The sequence below is a fragment of the Notechis scutatus genome, chromosome 2 (genome assembly GCF_049901735.1).
Source record: "Notechis scutatus isolate UNSWTSFEM ecotype Mainland chromosome 2, rNotScu1.2, whole genome shotgun sequence".
In the NCBI taxonomy this organism is placed as follows: Eukaryota; Metazoa; Chordata; class Lepidosauria; order Squamata; family Elapidae; genus Notechis; species Notechis scutatus.
The window spans coordinates 100,603,727-100,631,260 of NC_142010.1; the positions used below are offsets into that span (position 1 = coordinate 100,603,727).

The 27,534-nt window shown below is 34.7% G+C and overlaps 1 protein-coding gene across 9 annotated transcripts; it reads right to left on the minus strand.

Annotated features, from left to right (window-relative positions):
- Positions 1–703: 703 nt before the first annotated feature.
- LOC113418169 (perlucin-like protein) lies at positions 704–27,534 on the minus strand. 9 transcript variants are annotated; one of them, XM_026676903.2, is made up of 9 exons: positions 27,344–27,534; positions 15,783–15,833; positions 14,497–14,583; positions 13,311–13,436; positions 10,839–10,901; positions 8,716–8,805; positions 7,456–7,631; positions 2,970–3,073; positions 704–2,181 (listed from the first exon to the last, which is right to left on the minus strand). In XM_026676903.2, the coding sequence occupies exons 1-9, from the start codon at positions 27,411–27,413 to the stop codon at positions 2,049–2,051; spliced, it is 900 nt and encodes a 299-aa protein (XP_026532688.2). In that variant the 5' UTR covers positions 27,414–27,534; the 3' UTR covers positions 704–2,048. The 9 variants fall into 9 exon arrangements, with proteins under 9 accessions (XP_026532688.2, XP_026532689.2, XP_087811674.1 ...); XM_026676904.2 differs by lacking the exon at positions 27,344–27,534 and adding an exon at positions 19,346–19,523; XM_087955548.1 differs by lacking the exon at positions 27,344–27,534 and adding an exon at positions 19,218–19,433.

Sequence of the window (27,534 nt, forward strand, 5' to 3'; positions counted from 1 at the left end):
CACTCTTATTTCTAAAGGTATCTGATCAGAGATGCACTTGTTCAGGTGTGGGGAAAAATAAAAAAACCCACTACACTAAAATATCTAACTGGCTGTCAACAATGGAGGCGATATACCCCAGTGCAATGGACTTAAATAAAATGAGAAAATACAAGGAACTGATTGACACACAAGGAAGGCTAAGAAGAGCACAAGAACTAAAGCAACCAGGTATAGATATTGATTTGTGGCCTACTTGCAAATTCACACAAGATATAAAAAAGATAAGAATATGGATTCTATAAAGATAAAAAAACAAGTAGATAAAATAATTCAGGGAACAGAAGAGAAAATGATATCTAAAATATGTAACCTTCTTTTGAACTTTAAAATGAATGAAGAATTTGCAAAAGAAACAATGATAGCTTGGGCGAAAAATTTGGGTTACAGTATTGAATTAGAATATTGGGGAAAATGTGGGGGGAGGAACTATAAATTAACATTATCAGCACTATATAAAGAAAATATATATAAAATGTTTTATAGATGGCATCTACCCCCTGCTAGATTGGCAAAGATGTTCCCAACCAGGAGCCCAAAATGCTGGAAATGTAAAAGTAAACAGGGAACCTTTTTCCATATGTGGTGGACATGTTCGGAAGCCAAAAGTTACTGGAGCAGAATGCAAAAGTGCATAGAGGAAATAACAAAACAAAGAATTGAATTCAGACCGGAACTGTCTTTATTGGGAATAATAAGGGGAGATTATACTAAGACAGACAAATATATCATTTTACATATAACAACTGTGGCCAGAATTGTGTACTCACAGTACTGGAAACAGGATAATATACCATCTGAGGGGACAGTGATAAGAAAGATTTTAGATTGCGCAGAGATGGACAGGTTGACCTTAGAGTTAAAAGATAGAGGTGAAGCAGAGTATTATCAGATCTGGGATGCCTGGTATATCTTGTTAGACAATAGACACAAAAGTAACACAGTAACTAATATATGAATATGAATGTTGACAATGTATCATTGTTGAAATGTTAATATGCTATAAATTGTTGGAAAACGTTTAATAAAAAGTATTTTAAAATAAGATGTAAAGACTGCTTGTACGAGTGAGTGCTTGTACGAGTGAGGTGGAAGAAGTGGGATATGTAGAAGGCAGGAGAATGCTAGGGCAGTTCTCAAGAATGGAAAATGTGTGTGACCCTAGAGCAGGGCTGTCAAACTCCTGGTCAGCGGGCTGGATGTGTCATGTGCTGGCCGCACCCACATCCAGTTTAACAAAGGGGGAAAAAGTCCCAATACATCATGTGATGACGCCATGATGTGAGTTTGACACCCCTGCCCTAGAAGCTAAAACTTTTATAATTAAGGAAGGGAAACCTGCAATTCTTAAAATCTTCAATATTTCACACACAACTAAAACTCAAGCATGAAAAATGAGCTGACAAGTGGCTTTTTGGGCAGCATGACCGTTTCAAGTTCTAAAAGTTTTCTCCTGGCTTTTATGCAAGGAATCATACTTTCTGAGTATTAACTATGAGCGTTTTGTTTGGGGAATTTTCTTGAAACTAATGTGTCCATTGCCTTGACTAATATCATTGACATTCATGAATAATTAGGGTTGTGGCTGCAACATTTTAAAAACACTGGGTATTTGCTCTCTGCCAGAGTGCCCCATTGTGAGTATAGGTCACTGGAGGGCAGGAATTGACAATGTTTCTATGGACCAAAGTGCCTACTATATTAATATATTAATTTAACATGTCTGGTTTTTGTTATGTATGAAGGAACTAGAGGAAAGTATACCTGTTTCCCTGCCCCCAAGTTTTATATGGATGATTATACGAGCTATGAGAAATATGGATCAGCTGCAGAGAAGGAACTATTTCATCATACACTTATCTATACATTTTTATATGGGCAAATATGGAATGATGCGTCACAATATGAATTATAAGAACATGCTAACTTATGTCTGGTTACTAAGCATCTTCAGTACATAACAGATTATATAAATCCTGTATCAGGAGCTCACAACTAAAAGAATTGTTTCAGCAGCTCAATTTCTTTTGGCAAATCCACCTCTTGTGAGCAGAACACACAGCGGATGCCCATGTCCCACCGGGATGCATGATCCCACAGTTCTTCTTGTCATCGTTGCTTGGCTCTCCTCGATCCCAAAAACTAGAAAGAAAATAACAGAATATTTAATATTAACATATAATCATCTATATGTTTATGAATTTGCTATATTATTCCTGCATTCTACCTTGAGATTATGTCCTAGTATTTTTCATCTTCATCTTAAAATAATTATTAGCCTGGTATCAATGACATATGGAATACAATATAAGTGGTATTTTCCATATGGATGAGTTAGCTAATTATGTAGCTCGTGTGGCCAGAGTCCCTCTTTCTGCTCTGCAGTTCTGCGGAGGAAAGGGGATATTCAGCAACTAAGAAGTATTGTCCACTTTTCTCTCAAGAGTCTTTTCTGGGTCAAGAAGACTAGCTATGTCATCTTGTTGCTACCCGTGGGCATTTTGCTATATTTGCTGAGCGACTAGTATATTAATTATTTTTTTATTGTTTTGAATATTTCTAAAGGCACACTTACTATAATTCTGGGCACTTTTCTCCAACCAGGACTCATTCTGAGTTTTAGCTTTCACACACTATCTCTACAGCTCCACATCACTCATATTCTCCCTTCCATCTCCTTTATATATCCTTTTTTTAAAAAATTGTGTATCCCAAGTTTTCTGCTGTCCTACAATTTTTCCTCAAGGGAATTGTGTGCAATTATCTTTTTTAAGTTCTCTTTTTAAGAAGCTTCCACATATTTTGAGCTCCTTCATAAATTTCCAATTCTGTTGAATCCTACTAATTTTTTTTCTGACTTATTAAAATTTATTTTCTGAAACATGGAGCTTAAAAAAGAAAGAAAAGAAAAACATCCAAAATATATTCACCTTGTGATGAGTGGCATACCACTTTCTTTCCACTTCCACTGTCCTTCTAAATCACTCATACCCAACCAATGGTCAACTTCATTGAGGTTATTTCTCACAAAACCCTGAAACAAAAAAGTATAGGCCAATCAGCTTGACATAAATACTTGGAGATTACTATAAGCCAGCATAATTTGTCAAAAACAGATCATGACCGATGAATCTTATATCCCTCTTTGATAAAGTGATTAAACATGTAGACATAGTAAGGCATTTGACAAAGCAGACCACAGATTACTTCTTGATAAGGAAAAATATGGGATAGACAGTACCACCACCAGATGTATTCACAATTGGCTGACCAACCACATCCAGCATTCCTTAATGGAATTACATTAACGTGGAAGGAAGCCTGCAGTGGGGGTACCTTAAGGTTCTGTATTGGTCTCAATGCTCCTCAACATCTTCATAAATGATCTGGACAAAGAGATAGAAGAGATCTCATCAGATTTGCAAATGCCACCAAGCTGGGGAGAATTGCTAACACTGTGGAAGATAGACACAAGATTCAGAAGGATCTTGACAGACTTGAGCATTGGGCCCTATCCAACAAGATGCAGTTCAGTGGTAAGAAAAGTAAGTTCTGCACCTAGGCAGGAAAAACACCTGCCAAAAAGCCAAAGCAATCCTGGGCTGCATCAACAGAGGGATAACATCAAGATCACGAGAAGTGAGGCTTCCAGTTTGGGCTTCTTCAGCAACGAACCGAAATCCATGATTGTGCACGGTTTTGATCCATGCTCACCACCAGAGGGCCCCAGTTTTCTGGATTCGGGGCTGTAGCCATCCCGTAGAGGTGGCGAAGAAGGGGGAGGCAGCCAGCTAAGTTGAAGAGAGCCGCATCTCTCCTCGGCTTGGCATTACTCGCTTTCCTGAAGGCAGTTGTAGCGATGGTCAGAAATGGCCACCTCAAAGAAGAACCCGACCGGACAAGATTGAGCAGGAGCGAAGACAAAGGGGAGAGCTTGACAGACTGGGCTAAGCAGAGACAACATCTACGCAAGGTAACCTGGAACTAAAATCATTAAGAGTGCTATTTTTAAAAGATGATTTAAAAGTGGTGGAGAAGAGAGAGGGGAATTTTTTTTCTTTTTTTCCTCATATTGACAGTAGCAATTGGCTTTAAATGTTAAAAAGAAGAGATTCAAGCAAGGAAACTGCACTAAATTACTTTGACACTAACAGGAAAATTGCAAGCTGGAATTAAGTGTCAAAGGGAAAATAAAGATTTTTTGGATACTTTAAAGCCTTCAAAGGGAGGAAAGTGGAAGAAAAAAGAAAGGGTGGAACTTGGAAATAACAGAGAGTGCCACCTGGAAACAAAAAGAATTAACTGTGAAACTGTAAAAGACTTTCAAAGGATATATTGTAACTGAAACTTTGTTACAATACAACAGAGCCCCGGGAAAGGAAAAGTGGAACTTTAAAATGTGAAATAAAAAGAAAGAAGCATGAAGGAACTGTTCTGGAATATTTGGTGACTTTTTGAATTTTGGGCGTTGGACTCTCAGTGATTTGAATTAAAATTAATCAGCTGGTTGTTTAAAAGCGTTTAAAATGGCAGAACTCCTTGTGGAATTAAAAATGGAACTTTAAAAAATGAAAGAAGAACTGCAAGAGAGAGGACAATCCTTCGGCTTCGCACTTCAATTTTTAGAAATGGAGATTTTAAACTATGAAAAACAACAAGAAATGCTTGAAGAACAAGAAGGACTGGACAAAGAAGAAGCCATCTTTAATGATCAAACAATGCAACGTGGGGTTAAATGGAAAAAGGGAGTTAAAAATTTGAGATTAGAGGGAACAATTAAAAAAAAGAACAGTTTGAAAAGCAAACATAACATTAGGAAGAAGCAGAAGAGGATTACAGAAGGGAGAATTAGAGAGGGGGACAAAAAGGGTGGTGAGAAAAAGGGGGAATGATAAAAAGGGAAAGAAGTTATAAGGGACAGGAACAGGAATAAAGAAACAAGGGAAATGAACAAGGATCAAAGGTATTAGTCTATTTAAAAGACACAGACATAATGGTTAAAAAATAAGTTAAAAGAGAGGATTCCAAAAGGGTACAAGAGATAGTATAGTTATATTAGAAATAGTAATGAGCTAGGAAATAGGAAACATAGGTGATTAAAATGAAAGATAAAACTGGTATTGTTATGTAATGAAATGTTTGTTAACAAATGAAATAAAGAAACAAAGGGAATTAAAAATGAAAGAAGGGGAAATAAGAGGAAGGAATGAAAATACCTTAATTATTTTTTTTAATGAATTATAAAATACAATTGAAATGAAATGTGAAAGATTTGTAATGAAATCAATATCAGTTGAAAGGGTGAGTTTGAATAGAATAATTATTTTACTTATTATTTTTATATATCTTTTTTTTAATTGTCTGTATTTTTAAGGGAAAGTATCAAGCGGAATTCAGTTAAGAGTTATATGATATATAATAGATATTAGAAGCTGAATGTTATAATTGTATAATGTATAAACTAAATGCTTAATGAGATTTGAAAGCATAAGTATAAGATATAAGGGTGACACTCATTTTGGTAATTATAGGGGAAACCTTGCTTTTTAATGCCTGGAAGGGGAGGGAATCTTTTTTTTTCTTTTTCCTTTCAGGAAGGTGGTCAAAAAAGAATGTATGAAATGGTAAACAGGACAGACAAAAGTATAAGTGTAAAGATTAGGAGGATATAGAAATTTAGGAAAAGATATGTAATCGAATTAGAAAGGAATGAGACAATTATAATATAAGGCTGAGGAAATTAAGGGAAGGAAAAATTAATGAGAAATTGATAAAATAGTGATGAGATATGAAATTGAATACAACAGATGAGTATGTAAATGAGATTATATCTGTATGGAGATGTGGTAACCTGGAATCATGCTGTTCTCTAAAAAAAGGTGTTCTACTTTTATTATGTTTTATAAAAACTCAAATAAAATTTTTACAAAAAAAAAAAAAAAAGATCACCAGAAGTGATGTAAGAGGGGATTGCAATATAGGGGATTGACTCCAAAGCACCAAAGGGAAGAACAAGAAGTAATGGTGGAAGCTTTTTAAAGAGAAGTAAGGAGAAAATTTCTAACAGTGAGAACAATTAATGAATGGAATTAGCTTGCCTCCTTGAGTTCTGGATGCTCTGTCACTGGAGTTTTCAAAACAGACCGGACAAACATTTGACTGTGATAATATAATCAGGGAGTTGCACTTGAAGAGTTCTGAAGTCCCTTCCAGTTTATGTTCTATTATTATATTGACCAAATAACAAAAAATCCTAAGATTGTTAAAATAAAAGAGAACTTGAAACAGAATAAAGCCAGCCATAGAATAATACTAATGTAAAACTGGTAGCAGCAATATGAAGGACTTTAAAGAAAAAATGGGTTTTCAGTTTCTATTAAAATGACTACAAATAGGTGCCAAACATGACTCTTTGGATGCCACCTATGTGAAACCCTACTAAGAATTCACTCAGAGCATAAATGGATGCTTCTCAAAATGAATAGCAAGTATAGATGTTCGTATTAAAGATATGTGGGAGATATAGCAAACGAGACAATTAACCCCAGAACATTTAACATTTTAATAGTTAACATCAGTACTTGAGCCAGGTCAGGAAATGAACTGGATAGCAGTACATATGGCAAAAATCAATACTATTATATTAGTCAAAATTAACAATCTTGCTAAAACTATACTTATTGAAGTGTCTGGGTTGTTTTCCAATGAGCCACTTTAAAATAATCTGTAAGAGTTCAATATAATTCAATATAATGCCTAATTCTTATAAACAATGAAAATTAGAAATGGTTCCATAGTGTACACTCAAAAATATCTTCCTACTTTCATTGACCTGGTTACTGTTTGTAAGACTGAAAAGACCTTTCTGGCTGAAGAGAAAATCAAGGGTTTTTAAAGAAAAGTAATTCCAGCTTTTTATTTTTTTAAAAAAATCGAATTATTTCTGTTATCTTTCAAATAAATACCAGTAGTACTATCAGAATATCTATAATTGACAAATGGGCTGCTGGAACAAACCATGGATGAGACAAGAGAACCTGGAAACGATGGGATGCTACTAAAGTAGCAGACCTAATGAGAGAGGATATATGAAACATATGAGAGAAGAACAACAGGGCTTGGAGCCAACAGCTGAAGCTGGAACATCACTACAACCCCCTCCATTACAGAATCACAGAAGCTGGAGAAGTACCAAGACCTGAAGAAGGAACTAGAGAGGATGTGGAAAGTAAAAGCCAATGTGGTCCCAGTGTAATAGGAATGCTTGGGGCTGTGACTCCTTAATTCGGAGAATGGCTTCAACAGAACCCAGGAACAACATCGAAGCTCTCTGTCCAGAAAAGTTCAGTGTTAGGAATTGCTAATTTTTTTAATCTGATTTTTTTTTACCAGAATCAGCTATGTAGGAGGACTTACCTGTTCTTCATCAGATAAAATGCTAACCAGATATGCCTTATCATTAATACAATTCCACAAGGCATTAGTCCAGTTTGTGTTTTCAGCTGAAAAGTAATAACAGTATTTCCCTTGACGCTTCCAACGGTGGGGGCATGAAGAAATAATTGTGATGTTTCCTTGGCTGCAGGTGGATTCTACAAGCAAATATGTTAGAAGCTTCTATTAGTCTGCAATAGTGTTTAGAAATTGCTGAAGTCACATAGGCATATGAAATTAACAGTTTAAGTTGGCAGAGCACATTGAATACTGTGCAAACGTCTTAGGCCACTACCCATTTTGTCGTTTTAGAAAAGTTTTAATGACCATCCATTATTATTTTTTGGTCTTGAATACCACATGTTTAACATCTCATTTGTTTGTTGATTTCCCTTTAAGAGTGGCTGATGCAAAAGTATGCTTTTATGTTTGTCAAATTCTGTGATCTTTGATATTTTGACTGGAACGATGTAATTGAAAGTTGGTCTTATTGGCAAGCTTCCAATGAATTACACTCATACATCATGTGTCTGTACTGAATGTAATGCTCAAGCATGTGTTGCACAAAGCTGGTGTAACTGAACTTTTTGCACAGCAGTCATTTTGGCATGAAATCGTAGGACACAAACTTGTGTTAGCAATAACAGTACTTAGGGTTCCATTCCATTTAAGTGTATGGGAGCCAGGTAAATGCTGTTGCTCAAGTATAAGGGAGGTCACATTAAATACTTGCCACTGTAGTCTATGGAAGCTGTTTTTTCTGCTTTTTCCTGTTTTTGAATACTGTATACAAATTCCCTGCATTTTCTGGTTGTATTCTAATAAATACATCAACTTTGAAATACATCATGGACAGCATCATGTGAAAGATTCAGTTATCTGAAAGAACACCCCACCCCCAGAAAAAAGAATCTACAAATAATGTATGAAAAGAGTAGTGCTAACTAACTCTGCTCTCCATATTCCTAAAGGCCTTCTAGGCACCTTCACTTCCTCTAAGTTCCTCTAAGTTGAAATTAATGCTTACCTGATAGTTTTCAGATATTCAGAGCAGAACCTGGACAGAATTCTTTCCAAATACAATGTTAAACAGTAAGGGAAACTTTTGGCTGAAAATATGTTTGTTATATGCATTTTCCTTGCCTTCCTGATCATTTCTGATATTCACATTTTCCAATCAGGATGATTCCACTTCCCATTTAGAAGAATTCAGATCTAGAACTTTTTTTAGAAGTGTCTTACCTAAAATTTCCTCAGTTTCAGCGAACCTATTACTTGAGTATTGTTCAGTCATCAACTGTGTTGTTTTAACATAATCCAGGTCTTCCATCACTAAAAGAGAAATCAAAATGCTGACAGAGATGTCCTGAAAATAGGTCATCTATTGTCCAGGTCAATAACATGGTGGTCACAAATTCCCGAGTTGCCTCCAACTCTGGGCTAAGCAAAAGCAGATTAAAATCCCCCAACATAAGCCTGGAAAACTGCAAAATATAATCACCAGAATCAAGCACCTCTAGTAGGAAGGATGCTCTGTAGCAGACAGTTTGATATACAAGTAGTGATTCCATCTGATCTCTATGGCCCAACTTCCCAAACAGAGTTCCAAATTCAGTTATCTGTGAAACAGAGACCTGGAAGCCTCCATACTCTCCTGGATGACAGTGGTCATGCTGCTATTTCTATCCCAGAGTCTTGGCTGATGTTATGCCAGAAAAGTGGGCCACATTTCTGAGAGGGCAGCTCCCTTCTGCATCCAGCCAGATCTCAGTGATATATGCCAAATTCACACTGTTATCCATGATTATATTGTATCATGCATAATGGTAGCCTTATTACAGACCGACCTGACATTCAACAGAAGCCTGTGAAACCAGTGACCACTAAAGCTATGAAGATCAAGCCTCAAGGACAGAATATATGAGGTCTTTAGCAGTTGGGGTCTATTAGCAATTTCACCCTAAAATTATTATCTAGTTTGATTATTGGTCTCCTTTACAAGATAATTAAAGATGTAAATATTAAAAAGGCACAGTGAGCTATCTTTCATTAACTTCTTTGAGTAGTTTAGGTTTTGGTTCTGTAGTTTCTCTAAAATTACTAAGTCTGATGAAGAAAGATGAGACAAAATATGGAATAATATCAATTATATTTTGCAGGCAACCTTTTATTATGATGACCATCCAAATTTATGGTCCAAACACCGATGCAACAGAGGAAGTTGACCAGTTTTCTGGTCAAATTCAATTTGAAATTGGCAAGATGTACTGCTTATGATTCACATTGGAATGCCAGATATGGAAATACTAAGGCGAAAATTGTATTGAATTGTGTGATCTGGGAAACAAATGAAGGAAAAGAGCCACTTATCCATGTTTGTCAGTCCAATGCTTTTTTCAATGCTAACACAGTTTTATTATAACTGAAATAATGAAATGATTCATGGATATCATGGATATCACCAGATGGAAAACTCAGAAATCAAATTGACTATAAATAAAATAAAGTAGAAGAGCTTCATTATAACAACAAATATGTGGCTAGGCACTCCTGGAAACAGATCATGAACTTCTCTTGAGCAAGTTCCAATTCAGATTAAAGCAGAAGAATAAAGCCAATCAGTTTTCCCTAGATGATCTGAAGCATATTCCCATCATTTTCTAAGTGATCATCAGGAATCACTTTGAAGACCTGAACCTAATTAATATGAAAGCAGAGTAAGTATGGAATGAAGTCAAAGATGTTGTTAAGGATGCACATAAAAAGAGACTGCCAAAGGTCACAAAACAAAATAAACTAAATGTCAGAAGAAATAATAAAATTTGCCAAGAAAAAAAGAGAAACCAACCCCAAGAACTGCAAAGATCTCAGTAGTGATCAATAAAGTCACCAAAGGTGTAGAAAGACATGAGGAAATAAACAAACTCATCCAAAAAAAAACTACACATTCAAAAAGAGGTTATGATTTTAAATTGGTATGTTAAAGAATATCATTGGACACAGAGTAACTCATTTACAGATCAAACAAAGAAGGAAGGATTATACTGTAAAGTAGATATGTCAAGATCCAAAATACTTTAGATTAGAAGATATTTCCTTCTTTAAAAAAAACTTCTAGCACTAGAAGATGAAGGTAGATCAGTGGTTATGCTTGATTACGTACACAAGCAGCAACTAGAGGCAGAACCATAGCAGAAAGAAGTTGAATATACTTATTGATTGAGAGTGACTATGGCCCTTAGCAGTTCGGGGCCTGCAGTATATGAGATCCTTTAGCACCTTTATATTAAAAAGTGCCATCTATTTTTTTGTGCCATTTGCAAGATAAAGACATACAGTATAAATATTTAAAGGCATAGTCTTACTTTTTTTAAACTTCTCTGAGTTGTTTAGGTTCAAGTTCTCTATCTTCTCTGAAATTTCTGAGTCTGAAGAAGAAAATGAAATGTGGAAATTTTGTTTTTACTTCAATCCAATCTTTGTTCTGAAATTGTACAGCATTAAAATTATCATTGTAGATGTTAAGCTAAGCCACACATTCCTATGTAAAATCACAGTCCCTTTTGAGAGCTGCAGACAGGTGCTACATTCATAGCCTTATATGCACTGAACCACCATTTTGAATCAGAAACTAAAGCTCGTCCCAATTTTATTTAATACTAATGAAATTTAATCAATATTATATAAAACTGATGATAAGTACAACAGATTTGTTTAAGAACTTAAAAATTGGAAGATCATTTAAGTATTGAACTTGATTAAGTTCTATTAAAATCTTTGTTGTTCAAATTCCTTTTAAATCTTTTTCAACAACTCATCAAATTTTGACCATTAGATAATGCATTCCACAAAGATTTACATTGCATAAGCTCTACTTCTTCTTCTACATTGTATTGCTAAGTATATTATAACCTTTGGTTGTAATGTTGGTTGTTCAATTTTTGAGACCTCTCTAATTCCTCATGACCCATTAACCAGAACTGTCTGTGAGTAATTGAATTCTTGTAAGCTCGTGTTTATGTCATCTGTAATAATTTTCAACCACCTTGTCCGCTGTTAATTTTTTTTCTATTCCATTTTTCTAAGCCTTGAGGTCTCCACCAATTACTTAAGCCATGCACATCCAAATTAGGCTGTAGAATTTCCAATGAGCACTCTGATTTTATGTCATCTAATATTAAATGAGTTGTTCTTTTTGTGATACAAAGTGTTGTCAGCAATTTTCTCCATCCCCATAGTTGAAAGGCAGTTACTTTTCTTTGTTCAGCCTTTATGAAGGTACAGCTTTCAGAACCGTAAGTTCACCTGGAAAATCAAGGCCTTGAGAATATGAATCTTATTTGTCAGTGTGGCATCTCTGTCCTTTAAAACTATGTCTAATTCTCTCGTAATCTTTCTCCTACCTAACAGATCTCTCTCTCTCCCAGGCTATAATTACCATCATTATCAATTTTTCAGTGTAAGAAGATAAAATCTGTTAACTACCACAATTTCTTCTCCAAACTATTTGCACTGGATTTTTTTATTGAGAAGTAGACTGGCTTTAGCATTATTTATTCCACTTTTATCCAAAGATACCTTAAGTTTTTCCTGCTTCTAATAATCATTCCTAAACTAAATTGTTATAATTTAATATAATGCCCCCTATTCTGTTCTGAATAAACACTTTATTGTTATTTATTAGTCATCACACAAATTCCTCAGTAGCCAGATGAAGGGGCTTAATATACTCGGGTTTTAAGGACTAGCAACAATTGTTTATAGTCTGCACAGTTAAAAAAACCTCTGCTTAATTAATATGGCAAAAATTCGACACCTTTCCCCCTTCTCAATTCTACTATGCTGCCTCATAGTCAGGGAAGGGGAAGTGTTCTTCCTGAAGGCAAAAATAAAGAATACTGGGAGTGTATGTACTATACCTATATACTGAGTATTATGCAAGCATATATAGCATGTAGGTATATGTGAAGACCCTGCAGGGTCACCCAAGGTATTCAGTAAAACATCCAGATGTCCAATTAAACTGAGCAGGCCATCTTGGGTAGGAGCAATATTGGAAATTGTGGGAGAAAGATAATCACTTTAATAATAAGAAAAAGATATTTTATACTCTGCAGGAGTTGTCAGTAGTAAACCACTCCTATACCTAACAAAAAAAAAAAAAGGATAGACAATGTAAACATAATAGTCTTCCCAAATGATGAGCTGATTGAGAATTCTGGGAAGAAAATGGCCGATATTAAGTGACTGGAATGGATGGAATCAGAGGTGGTATTCAGCAGGTTCTGACCAGTTCTGGAGAACTGGTAGCAGAAATTTTGAGTAGTTCGGAGAACCAGTAAATACCACCTCTGACTGGAGATTTTACAGTATCCTTCCCCTGCCATGCCCATCAAGCCATGCCCACAGAACCAGTAGTAAAAAAATTTGAATCCCACCAATGGATGGAATACTTCTTACTGAGAGCATTTTTGCCAGTAGGAAGTATTTGTTTTTTTCTTCAGTTGAAGACCAATGAACCATTTTGAAAATCTATATTTTTAATCAAATATTTTAAAAACAATTGAGAGTTAAAGCTGGGGAAAGAGCAGGTTGAAGTCAAGAATCAGTCACTAGCAGCAGTTTTAAGGAACAAACCTGGTTAAGAAACCACCTGACTGCCTGGGTATAAACATTTTATATCTCTTCCTGTTGAGGAGATCTGAAGGTCAGTGCATACAGAAGCTAAAATGTACATTTATGGTAGCTCCCTGTTCAAGGAATTCTTTAATGTTACAAGTTCTCAGTTCTCATCCTTGGAATTCCTGACAATACTATTGATACCGGGAATCACTTACATTTCTCCAGGACCAAGAAAAAGAGAGTAATCCATGCTGCAAAACCTATGGCTACTAGGACATAAAGAATGGGTATATGAAGCTTTCTAGAGTTATTCTCTTTTGCAGGTTTACAGATGGAAGGAGCTGTAGAAGAGAAGATTAATGATAAGGTTTAGTGTACAGCAATTAATTTTGTGGAGCACAAAGATGCAAATTTATGTAGACAAGCTTGTACTCCTAAAATGAGGCATGTTTCTTGAACTAAATAAAGGGTTGACTTTGCTAAGTAGAAGCAAAAGATTTTTTAAAATATTTTACATTTGAAACTGACTCATAAAGGTATAAAGCCAAAGTAGGCATTGCTTTAAAAACCTACTTCCATCATGTGTGAGTGATGGGCTCTGTTTCTCTCTATAGCTATTTGAGAATGCAATTCACTGTCTTTCTTCCTAACCAACGATACACTCCTGTTATTATGAGAAGAAAATAAGGTCAGTTACCACAATGCAGTACTTTAAGCTCTTAGGCAAACATTGGAAGATACATACACTATAACAAATAAATAAGGCAGACAAACTTATAAAGTTCTACTCTTAACAATCTTGTCGGCAATGAGCTTTTGTCCTTTTTTATTTAAAAAAAACAGGCAAATAGGAGCTTGGAGGAGTAAATTTCTTTTAAGGAAAACTATTGCAGTACTGTAATTAATCCATCTACAAACATTCCTCCTGTTTACTAGATTTAAAAATTAAAACTACTTTGACCCCAGACATACTACAAAAGAAACCTATAAGATTTTCAGAAAGGCATGAAACTGTACACTTAGGTAGAGCAGTGCAAAACTATAGAAGCTACAGTAGTATTTGTCTGATTTTTATACAGGTGCTAGTTAAAAGAAAAAGAGATAAAGATCCTTGGAATTTTTAATAATCATGAAAATTCTGGAAGATGGTAACATGGATTAGAATTCCTTTTCTGAAAAATGGTATTTGTTACAAGCCTCAGTACCCCTCCAATTTACTTTTCTCTTCAAATCAGAAGTGTTATACAGGCCTAAAAAGAATTGTTATCAGTAGCTATTTAGGTATGGTGTCTAAATCATTCTAGAAACTCTACAAAAAGTATTTCACCTCTAAAGCTTACTAAGTAAAATCCTCCTTTCTTTAGCAAATATTACTATGGCTTGCACTAAAAGAGACAATACCTTCTTTCTTTTCCATTCCTTTTACTGGTAAAGATATTATTACAGCACTACCATCATCATAATCATCATCCAAATGATTGGGTGAAACTAAACAGGAAAAAAAGTTGATTAACTCTTAATCTTTCTAACTAAAAGCAATTCACAGCCAATCCAATATGATTTCATTGATGGTAAATGTATTAGAAAACCTGAATCACCTTTAATTCAGTTTTTTGTTATTTTAATAAGCAAGTTCTATGGAAATTTGCAATCTATTTTTATTTAGTTGAAAAGACGTATTAGTGATGGATACTTGTTTCATTGCTTCATGTTATTTTCATCTCATTGGCAATACCGCTACTTTGGGAATGCAAACTGCTGTATCACCTCAATGCTGTCTCCTCCTTGGCAACCTAGAAACTTCCTATTTTATTTATTTATTTTTATTTATTTTATTTTGTCAAGCGATTATTGGATAACAGGTATAAGTATAAACATGGTTATGAATACATGAAATGGATACGAATAAGAAAAAAAAGAAACAATAGGACAGGGGCGGTAGGCATGTTGGTGCGCTTATGCATGCCCCCTACAGACCTCTTGGGAAAGGGGTGAGGTCAATAGTAGACAGTCTAAGGTTAAAGTTTTTGGGGTTTGGGGAAGAAAAAATATTTTCCCTTTAAGAATCTGAAAGAATACAGTGAATTTTGTTAATATAAATGGTGATAGTTTATAAAAATTATTCAGTGCAAATTGAAATACATAGTATTTCAACATCAAGGAAGATAAAGCAGTAATGGTTAAATTTATTGTTCTATTCAAAGAGGATAATATATTTATGTTTTTTGGGGGGATATCACTTCTGGATTTTGTGCTTGTGATGAAAAAAAAAACTTTTTACTTTGGTTTGCCAATTAGATAGATTTGTTGTTATAGAAATGGCTAGTTATATACAAATGTGCAAAAGTAAAAAGTTGAGGTTGTAATGATGTTATCTTGTACTGTGCTAAAAAGAGTAGAAGTCAACACCTTTGTCTTTCTTCCCTTGAACCTCATATTTTCCCCCTTTTTTCTCCCCTTTTTTCCTATTTTTATTTTTCTTTGTATTTTATACATTGATAAAACAATAAAAGTTATAGACAATTTAAAAGGTTTGCATTCTCCTGAGACCAGCTGCCAAAGTCATGGTAGCTTGGATGGAGAATGGATTAAAATTGGTCTGTTAATCAGGAGGAAGGGGAAACAAAAGTTGAACTAATTAGCATATTCTCTAAGAATGGAGAAGTCAAACAATCATATTAACTTACCTTCTGGGGGAACAGGAAGTGGTGTCAATGCTTCGGCAGACATATAAATCCCTATTGACATAAAGGAAAAAAAATCATTTAATATTTGGTATTCCCTGGAGTATGTGTCATGTATGTGTCACAATCAGTATAATCAATGTATATGTATGTCTGTGTAACTGTGTGTGCTCATGCATGATTGTGGTTAAAATATTGAATAGAGAGCAAGTATATTTTGTCACAGGACATATAGCCTTTTCATATATAATCATGCACTTAGCCACCATAAATCTTTCTATTTAAGATGTAACCTTAGGTGGATTTACTGGAGAATATATCCCAGTCACATAGCAGCATTTACTCAGAACTGTTTTGGGAGAGAACAACAGAGAAATACTACTAATAAAATAAACATGTAGAAATTCCATTTTAAATGATCTGTACGAAATAAAGTATATGCCAAAAAATTCAGATGATTTATTAGAAATAATAATTATAATTATTATAATCTCCCAGAGAGGCAGTATCTTGATGTGATTGTGGATCTTGTGTGCTCTGAGGAAAATGAGAGCTATGCCTGAAGTTCAACCATACTGGACAGGTATTATCAGAAGAGCCTGACAAAGCGTGCCTCTCCCATAAACAATATGGCAAGACATAATTTAAAGAAACCCATATTGGATTGGTCATCACCTGGGTCAACAAGGACCACATTAAGTGTTGGAGTTCCTGAATTGCTGATGACAAATAGTCTAAGCAATTAGGCCAGAGGTGGAATTCATCAGGTTCTCACCAGTTCAAGAGAACTGGTAGCAGAAATTTTGAGTAGTTCAGAGAACCGATAGCAGAAATTTTGAGTAATTCAGAATCCCACCTCTGACTGGCCCCACCAACCCCATCTATTCTCTGCCTCCCAAGTCCCATGTGATTAGCTGGGTCTTGTTTTGTTGCACTGCACAGGAGAATGGAGCTGGAAAGCAGGTTAGTGGGATGGGGATTTTGCAGTATCCTTCCCCTGCCAAGGCCACCAACCAATGCCTACCAAGCCATGCCATGCCCACCAACCCACGCTCACAGAACCGGTAGTAAAAAAAAATGAATCCCACCACTGAATTAGGCCTAGCAGCTGCAGGACAACTGGATGAAAAAATGTTTACCCATTGCAAATATACAAATAATTGAAAACAAAGAAATAATAATCTGTTCTTAGAAATCAATATCAATGAGAAGATAATATCTGAAAAGAATATGCCACTTCTGGAAAGAATAAGATCCAGAATTAAAAGTAAGAAATTGGAAAGAACAGAACAGAGGCTAGTAGATCAATGATGTTTATAATATAAAATAAAGGATTCACAGAACCAAAATTGCAAAGAACAGCAAAGATCTACCCAGGGCAACGAAATTAAAGCCTTGCCAGAAGTAGCTCAGGCTGTAGAGGCAAACTGGGTCCTTGATGGTAGAAGCTACTTTCATTGCCAAACAAGACACCCTCTGCCTTCTCAGAAACAACAAAGTCCTCTAACTAAAAAACAAGAGGAACTGAAACAAAGAATAACTGAACATCTTAAACAATAGAAAAACAACAGAATAAGATTGCTTGCATTGGAGCTTGCTGCAAAGAAACAGCTAGCACAAGTACAAATAATACCACCAATACTGTTATTTCAGATAAAAGCACCAGCTCACTGCAAGTAACAAATACCAATCTAAAGCACAACTGCAGTTATAACTGAATATCTTGGACTGATTTCGAATACAAAATCAGCAAACAAGGAGGGGGGGGAGCCCAACAGTGCACTATCAGAATGGGAGATCAGGTTAGAAAATAAGATCACCATGCTAAAATCAGAGGAAAGCAAGCTAGAACAAATGAAAGGAAGCTGAAAAACTTAAAGTCCAAAGAATGCCTAATCAAGAAATATCAAAACACAAAAGATCAAGGAAGCACTGAAAATAATAAAGCAGCAAACAATAACTAATAACTATAAATAATAGCTAATAATAACTGGAAATCAAATAATATAACCAAGGAGATTAGCAGATATTAAACTTGAATTGCACACTGTAGGCACCAATTGCACAGATAGGGCTGGGAGTGGGAGGAAGTTCTGTTCCAGTATAAGGTAAACCGAGAAAATAATTTTGTTATTTGTTAGGGGACACATATCTGAATTTATATTATACTGCAACAGCCTTCCCCAAATATGTGCCTTCCAGCTGTGCCAGAATTAAACTCAAAGGAACCAGATAAGTTTTTTTCCGAAACATATTTTATCTCTGTTTAAAAAGGTCAGAGGAATATTTTAAGAATGTGTTTGTCCCCCACAATATGCACCAAGATTTAAAAAGAAGATTGCAAATTTCCCCAGCAATGAATGGAACATGAATGCAGCGACTACCAACATTTTTTTCAGATATATTAATTTAAGGTACTTGTATTAAAAAAACAAAACAAATATTTTCCTTTGATAAAAACATTTCAAATCCTACAATCAGAATTTTCTGTCTCTCAATTAAGGCTAAGTTTTCTATCTATCGATTCTATTTCTCAGTAAAGTTTATGATATTTATCATTAGAAATTAGAAAAACATTTCATGGTTTTCCAGCATTCTGCATTGCATAGCTCTTTTCTTTCTTTTTTTAATGATACTGTTAACTCTCAGAACTCTATAATGGCACTCACTCCATCTAGTGGAAATACAACCTAGAATTCAAATGCCATCAATGGACAAACCAGCCATACTCTATTGGCGTAGGGATGAGGGAGGAGGGTGCTGCTGCTTGTCACTTTGCTTGGTGTTTGCTCAGATTTCTCTCCTAAACCGCTAGTGTAGGATTTGGGGCAGACTGTAGATCTGCTTTGCTTTGGACAAGGACTTTTATCTTGTCTCTTCTTTGTGCACATCTATTTGTAAATAAGCCCTTATTTATTTCACATATTTTCCCCATCCCAATTCAGAAAGACTCTTCATGGCTTGCATAGAATAAGTCATACAGTTAAAACATCCACAGTATAATCTAAAAACCTGAGAGTCATAAATAAGAGACAAAATAATAAACAACGTAAGCAAAATCTCAGTTATAGCAGAAAAATAGAAAATAAAAAAGGCAAATCCCTTAGATCCCCAGTGTTTTCTCTTTGCAAAGCTTAGTAAGTAATGACCTTGGGACAGCTGACCATTTGGAAAATTGGGAGGGGGGCATGTAACCTCTTTGCAATATAGCTTTTGCGTCAATGCAATCTATTCTCTTAGAAGTTCGACTCCTGTAAGATGTACCGATTTAGTTACATCTAAGAATATATCCATATATATCCATAGACCTCTATCACAAACTATGGTCTTGTTTCAATTACATATTAACACAATCTTTTGGCTGGTGTTCATCTTAAATGAAGGGAGGAGCTATGCATTTTAGTGATAAAAGCAAGAGGTAGAACCCTGATCACTTACCTGAAATAGAGACGTCTTTCTGAGTGAAAAAATAATAATTTCTTTGGAGAAGGAAGAAGATAAACTACTTCATCATCAGATTAAAAAATGAAAGCACAACTTGGAAATTTCACAAATATTTTCCTTACTTCTGCAATCTATCATTGCTTCCAACAGTAAACCAAATTCTTCCTCTTTGCAAATGATCATTAATGAAGTTTTTAACACTGAGCGTCCTTGGGTTAAGGAATGAAAGAGTGAAGTAAACAGGTCACGGGGCAGGCAGGCTGCCTTTTTATGGCCATGGAGTGCCAATTCTTGGTAATATTGTGGTTTTCCCCAACAATAGATCAAATACTTAGGAAAAACCCATCAGTGTCATAGCTGCTATTGAGATTGCTACTGTACCATCCTGAATTCACAGCTACCAACCTGATAGTGAGAAACTTGGGAAATAAGTCATGCTGATTGGGGACACAGTATCTGTGACTGAAACAACATCAATAACCTTCAGGTGTGACACAGTTCTCTGTGGGAAATTGAAACATGCTTTTAAGACACGTATAACTAACCATTTTCAGTATTAGGTCTAATGACATCCATGCCCATGTAACACTAGCACAACTGTCCTTTTAGGAAAGAAAAGTCATTTCCAATGAAAGCACATCAGAGCAAAATGAGAAGAGAAGGATTAGATAGATATTTTGCATCCTGAAACCAGGATGGACATTTCCTCCATTAGAAAAGGCACTGAGCAACTTTTTTAATGAAGCTTGAAGGACAGAAAGTCAGTTTATCAATCCAAATGAAAATGATAAACAAATATATAGGCTGGGTTCACATACGAGTGTCTGTTTGGTGTAGGGGTAAAGATGCTGCCTAGAAATTGGAGATTGTGAATTCTAGTTCTGCCAACAGCATTAAAGCTGGCTAGGTGACTTTGGGTCAATCACTCTCCATCCAACCCACCTCAGAGGGTTATTGTGGGTAAAATAAGAGAAGGAAGCAGTATTAAGTATGTTGCCTTTGCCTTACAAAGTAATAGGCAGAATAAACATCTAATGAATAAATAAGTTGCTTAACAAATTGCACAAACTAACAGGCTAAATTTCAAGCAATTCATATAGCATGTGACAACGTTTTGCAACCATATTGCAAAATAATTTGAGATAACTATAAACAACAAACTTAAGTAGTTTGTTTTCTGCAAAATTGTATATCCTGTCTCAGAGTCCTCCATAAGTTTATCCCATTCTTTTTTTTCTTTTTGTAAATTTTATTGGTTTTTAAAAACAAACATAAACAAACAAAACATAAAAACATCAAACTTTCTTCCATAGGTATATAAACAGTGTGCCGGTTGGTTTACAAATTATTTTGTGCATCCATTTTGTAGTCTTCAATTACAGTTACATTACATAAAAGCTCATATTATCAATCAAAAATTAAATACCCTAGTATCATTATTAATCAGTCATTTGACTATAGTTTTATTCATTCATTTTTACGAGATAACCATAATTTACTTAGTTTATTTTATAACAATTCATATTATCCTCCCAAATCTATCCTAAAATCATTTTGTAGATATAATTTAAAAAGTACATGTTTATATATTTATTATTTTCTAAAAGTCTACATATTTCATTATTGTATTTTATTATCTATCCATTGATAGAAAAGGTCCCAAATTTTATAAAATTGTTTATCCTCTTGTTCTCTAATTTCAAATGTCAATCTACTCATTTCAGCACATTCCAATATTTTCTTAATGATTTCCTCCTGCAATGGTATTTTCTCATTTTTCCAGTTTTTAGCAAATACAATCCTAGCCACTGTTAATACATTTACAGTCAGGTATTTCAAATCTTTGCTATATGTTTCAGGTAAAATTCCCAATAAAAATATCTCTGGTTTCAAATCTATGTTTCTTTGTCATTTTTTCCAACCACATGTGGATTTTAGTCCAGTATTTTTTAGCGTCCGCACAAGTCCACCATATATGGTAATATGAGCCAGGTGACATGACATTTCCAACATTTTTCGGATTTATTCTTGAACATTCTTGCTATTCTCATCGGGGGGAAATGCCACCTGTAAAACATCTTATACAAATTTTCTTTATAAGCTGTTGACATTGTCATTTTATAATTTTGAGACCACAATTTTTGCCATTTCTCTAAATCAATCCCATATCCAAAGTTCTTCCCCCAAGAAATAATAGTTTCTTTAATTTTTTGTTCTTCTAGTTTGATTTCTAATAAATATCCATACAGTTTTTTAATCACCTTTTCATCAGTACCTGTCAAAATCTTATCTAGATCAGTCAATTTATCATAGAAACCTTCTGTTTTAAAATCTTTATCATACCTTGAATGTATTTGCGCATATGAAAACCAATTCATCTTTATACCTTGTTCCTCTAGTTTTTGCATAGATTTAAGTTCACCCTTTTCATTCAATATTTCCCCATATCTAACTGTTTGTTCTTATATATTATAGGATAAGAAAATGCTTCAATAGTCGATAACCAGACTGGAATTTTCAAATAACATTGTCTTTTAATCTTCTCCCAATTTAACCACAAAGATTCCCGTATATAATGTCTTCTAAAGTACCCCTGTATTTTAGTTCCCTTGTACCATAAAAAAGCGTGCCACCCCAACAACAAATCATGTCCTTCTAATGTCAACAATCTAGTATTTCTTAATGTTATCCAATTGACTCAATTGAGAAAGTGGAATTATTTTGTACAGAATTTTTTGGAAGGAAAGAGGAAGAGGCAGAAAAAGAGATCTCACTAACTGAATTCCAAGAGGACTGTCAAATGGTGACTGAAAAAGAAGAAGGCGCAGTAGGTGGAAAGGTGGGAGCCAAAGAACAACGTGAACCAAGATCTACGAGAGCTGCTAAACCCAACTATAAAATATAACCATGGAAGAGAAAAAATTGATTACAATTAATATAAATGGACTTAACTCAGCCGCTAAAAGAAGGAAAACGTTTCATAAATTAGAGAAATTAAAATTTGATATAATTTGTCTACAAGAAGTACATATTAAAAAACAATATGAACAATTGTTGGTACAGCCAAAATTAGGGAAAATATTTCCTTCTTTGACCCAATGTAAGAAAAGAGGAGTGGTTTTATATATTAAAGAGACCACCCCAGCAAAATTGATCTATACTGATGAAGATGGAAGAGTACTAATGATGGAAATAATGGACAATAATATGAAAACACTCCTGATTGCAATCTATGCTCCAAATGACAAACAAGAAAATTTTTATAAAAAATTACATATGAAAATAATTGAACTGGACTATGCCAATATAGTTATGATGGGAGATTTTAATGGAATTGTAGACAATAAATTGGACTATACAGCAACAACAACAAAGCAAAACAGAAAGACTCTCCCAAAATCCTTTTTTTAAATGGTTGATGAATTAAATTTAAAAGATACATGGAGAGAAAGAAATGCTAAAACTAAACAATACATCTTCTATTCAAATAGACATTTATCATGGTCCAGAATAGATATGATATGGATGTCAACAGAATTAATATCTAATATCCAAGAAATAAATATTGAAACAAGTACTTGGGCAGACCACAATCCAATGACAATTAAATGGAAAGGACAAAAAAGAAGATTGAGATGGACGCTAAATAATACTATTTTAAAGGAAAAAGACTTCACACAGCGGATGGAGAAAGAATTGGCCTTTTTCTTTAGAGAAAATAAAAAAGAAGATACATCAATTTAGAATGTATGGGATACAATGAAGGCATATGCTAGAGGCTTGATAATAGATTATACAAGGAAAAGGAATACTAGGAAAAGGCAAGCCTCTAAGGGTCTAGAGGATGAGCATAAAAGACTTGAAAAAGAGCTACAGAAAATGCCACAGAAAAAGGACATCAAGCTAAAAATGGATATAATTAAACACAAAATGGGTCAAATAGAGAAAGAAGAATTAGCACAGAAAATTAGAGGTGCTAAACAGAACTACTTTGAAGACGCAAACAAACCAGGTAGATGGTTAGCATATAAACTGAGAAAGGAGAAAGAATCAAGGAAAATATTGCAGTTAATAGATAATCAAGGCCAAGTTTGCCATGGCAGTAAAGAGAAGAAGGAAATCATTCGAGACTTTTATGGGAAATTATATAAGCAAGAGAATATTGATGAGGAAAGAGTTAAGCAGTATTTACAGAATGCTAATTTACCCAAGATACCTAAAGAGACTGAAAAAAATGTTAGAAAGCAATATAACTATGATGGAGTTAACTGAAGCACTTAAGAAGCAAAATAATGGAAAGGCACCAGGCCTAGATGGACTTCTGGCAGAATTTTATAAAACATTACAAGAATTGTTGAATCTCCCATTGCTAAAAGTTATGAATGAAGTTATGTTAAAGAAGAAGATACCCGAGGAGTTCTGGTTTGCAGCGCTTCGGCGGCAGGCAGGAATCCGCGATCGTGCATGGTTTCTGCTGGGCTCGCCACTGGAGTGCCCTGAGCCGGCCGGCTTCGAGGCTAAGCCAACCCATAGAGGTGGTGAAGACAGGGGAGATCTGGCAGGGTCGAGGGGAGCCGCACCTCTCCTCCTCAGCTGGCTAAACTCCCTTTTACGAAGGCGGTAAGAGCGGTGGTCAGAAATGGCTGCCTCAAAGAAGCACTCAGCCGAAAAAGAAAGTGCAGGAGGAAGTTAAGAAGTGAAAGTTTTTGGCTGACCAGGACAAAAAGCAACGATTAAGGTACCCTAGAATTTAAATTTTGCAAAAGATACATCGCTCCCAAAGAAGAGTAGGAAGCAGCGAACAAAAGTAAAAAGGGAAAGTTTTTGTTTTCTTCACTCTCCTTCCTCACGCTGACAATGAGAAGATCTGAATAAAGAAATCGGAAAATCCACTTTGGCACTAACAGGTAATTAAACTGGAAATATAATTAAATGCCAAAGGGACAATAAAGATTTCTGAATATTAAAAAATCTTTTTTTTTTTTTTTTTTTTTGCTATAAGTGGGAAGGGAGACGAAAAGAATAAGAGCAGGACTTGGAAGGAGGAGACTGCTTGGAATTTAAAAGAATTTAAAGTTAAATCTTAACAAGACTTCTAAAGGATACATTTTAACTGGAATTCTGCAACTAAATAGTAACCCCAAGAAGAGAAGAAAGTGTTAAAAGAAACAGCTTGTGTGTATTTGGATTTTTTGGTGACTTTGGGATTTTTGGAAATCATATTTGAATGACTAAAAACAATTGGCTGGTTGTTTAAAAAAAATTCTACAATGGCATTACTTCTGGATGGACTGAATGAACTGGACAAATTGAAAATCGAATTTAAAAAATATAAAGAAGAGGAACAAGAAGGGAAGGGCTCTCTTGGCTCTACTTTTCAATTCTTAGAAATGGCGATTGGTGTTTACAAGAAACAGCAAGAAAAGACTGCGCAACAAGAAGATTGGGATGAAGAAGAAGCCATTCTTAATGAACAAGTAATTCTATTTGGGAAGAAAGGGGAAAGGGGGGAAAGAGAATGGAGAATTTAAGACCTAAAAAAACAGCCAAAAACGGGAAAAATAATGTGAAAAGGGGATATAATGTTGGAAAGCAACAGTAAAGGGGAATACAGGAGAGGGAAATGGAGGTGGAGAGACGGGGGGGTTAGAAGGGGAGAGAGAAGAAGAAGAAAGGGAAGAGAAGTTACAAAGGTTTGGAGCAAGATGTAAAGAAACAGGATTTATTCAGAGATAATGGGTGAAAATTTAACTGAAAAAGGGATTCTGTAAAGGTACATAAGATTGTATTGTTATATTTGTAATAGAAATAATGTTAGAAAATTGGAAACAACATATGATTAAAAAGTGGAATAAAATAGTTTGTGTAAGTTAGTGAAATTTTTGTGAATAAAATAAATGAAATGAAATAAATGAGAGAATTGCATTAGGAAGGAATGGGAACATTTTAACTACTCAATGTTTTATAAAATATAAGTGAAGTGGGAGGGAAGTAATTATGGAAAGTTTATAAATGTTCCCATAGAAGTATGATACTTATTTGAAAAGTAATGTGTAAAATGTTCAAGACTTAAATGAATATCAATATTAATGATAGAATTGAATTGGTATGGATTGTTGTTTTAATTATGTTATATATTTATAATTTTTTTCTCTTTTTAAAATACATTGTGTAGTTTTAGAATGTACCAAGCAGAATCCAAACGGAAGTTATGTATTACATTGAGTGTTATAATTTTAGGGGAAAGATATAAAGGTGTCATACTCCAATTAGTGATTACAGGAGAAAATTTGCTTAATGAGAAAAGATAATAGACAGCTGAAACAGGACAAAGAATATAAACATGATGATTTGAATTGAGATGAAATAAATAAAATAAAATCAAGAAAGTCGAAAGAGGGGAGAAGTTATATATAAAATGTAGAATGATAATAAGATATGGAATGGAATATAAAAATGAGCATGAACTTGAATTTGTGTCTGCACGAAGAGATGTAACCTGGGATCAGGCTGCTTTCAAAAAGGATGTTTTATGTTTTATGTATTGTTTTGTTTATGTTTGTTTTTAAAAATCAATAAAATTTTCAAAAAAAAAAAAAAAAGAAGAAGAAGAAGAAGATACCCAAATCATGGTCAGAAGCCTATATCACACTCATTCCAAAAGAGGAGGCTGATCTATTGCAAATTAAGAACTATAGACCTATTTCTCTACTAAATGCAGATTATAAAATTTTTGCTTCAATATTGGCAGAAAGACTTAAAAAATATTTAAATAATTTTATTCATTCTGACCAAAATGGATTTCTGCCAAAGAGACAAATTAAAGATAATATGAGAGTAATTTTGGATACCTTGGAATGCTATGAGGCACATCCTGAAAAACAAATGGCTTTGATATTTCTAGATGCACAAAAGGCATTTGATAATGTGAATTGACGATTTATGTTATTATTGTTGGAACAGATGGGTTTTGCTAGAAAATTTATTCAAGCAATAGAAGCTATATACTACAAGCAAACGGCAAAAGTAATGATAGAGGGAGAACTGACAGACTCTATTAACATAAGAAAAGGAACAAGACAAGGGTGTCCACTATCACCTTTGCTATTCGTGTTAACTTTGGAAGTGTTAAACAGAAATATTAGAGATGAAAAGAGTATAAAAGGAATGAAAATTAAAAAGGAAGAATTTAAGCTGCAAGCCTTTGCGGATGATTTGGTTTTTATCTTAGAAAACCCTTTAGAAACAGCGCCAAAATTATTGGAAAAGATAGAGGCATATGGCAAGGTGGCTGGTTTGAAAATAAATAAAGATAAGACAAAGATTTTGACAAAGAATATGTTATCAAGACAAAGGGAAGAATTGGCAGATCTATTGAAAATTCAAGTCACGAATAAGATCAAGTATTTGGGGATATATTTGACAGCAAGATGTAGTACATTAAAAGAGAATAATTATATCAAACTTAAACAGCAGATAGCGCTAGACTTGGCGAAATGGGAAAATCTACAACTGTCACTAATAGGGAGAATTTCAACAATCAAGATGAATATATTACCCAGAATCTTATATCTGTTCCAAACAATTCCAGTTAGGCTTGGAAAAGACTATTTTGAAGATTTAAATAAAATTGTGTTGAAATATATATGGCAAGGTAAGAAAGCGAGAATAAAGTTATGCTAGAACTAGAGGAGGATTTGGTTTGCCTAATTGAGAGTTGTACTACCAAGCTACAAACCTGATGTGGGTCAGGTTTATCCCATTCTTAAAAGGGGGACTAGGAGATATTTATCTGTCAAAGCATGATAAGGGATCGTCACGATTTAGAACAGATTTCCATTTTTGAAATGCCACAAATGCCACAGTATTCTGGCACACTGCAGGACCTTTTATTTTGATATACATTCTAGTGAGCATAGTCCTCATCAGATTTCACCAGTCTCACTACATACACAAAATGCAGCTATTTAACTCTCTGGATCTCCCAAGCAGCATGGTCACGAGAGTTCTAGAGGTTGGTCCCTGCATCTGGAGGAGGCTGATCTGGCATCCCACTTGTGGTAGGAATACACTACCCCTAGCTTTCCCTTCCAGTCCCATCAGGTCCAGGCTGGTCCTACCTGTTGGCTGTGATGGTATCTTTGGCAGTTGAGCTGGTGGCCTTTTTGCATGTTGATTCTTTGCATCCATTCCTCTTGGCTGTGTGAATGTTAATCAAGAAACTGTTTCCAAGACTTCTAGGTGAATTAAGTATTCTACTACTGCATCCTAGGTGTTACAACTTCACTAAGGTTCAGTAAGCCTTACTTTC

Coding starts and splice junctions, on each gene's coding strand:
- LOC113418169 (XM_087955546.1), bottom strand. CDS start 17,237: ATGAAAGTAGCTTCTACCATCAAGGACCCAGTTTGCCTCTACAGCCTG. Junction 15,834..17,152: donor CTTTAATTTCGTTGCCCTGG/GTAGATCTTTGC, acceptor TTATGTCAATAG/GGATTTATATGTCTGCCGAA. Junction 8,806..10,838: donor CTCAGAGAAGTTTAAAAAAA/GTAAGACTATGC, acceptor TTTCTCTTTTAG/TGATGGAAGACCTGGATTAT.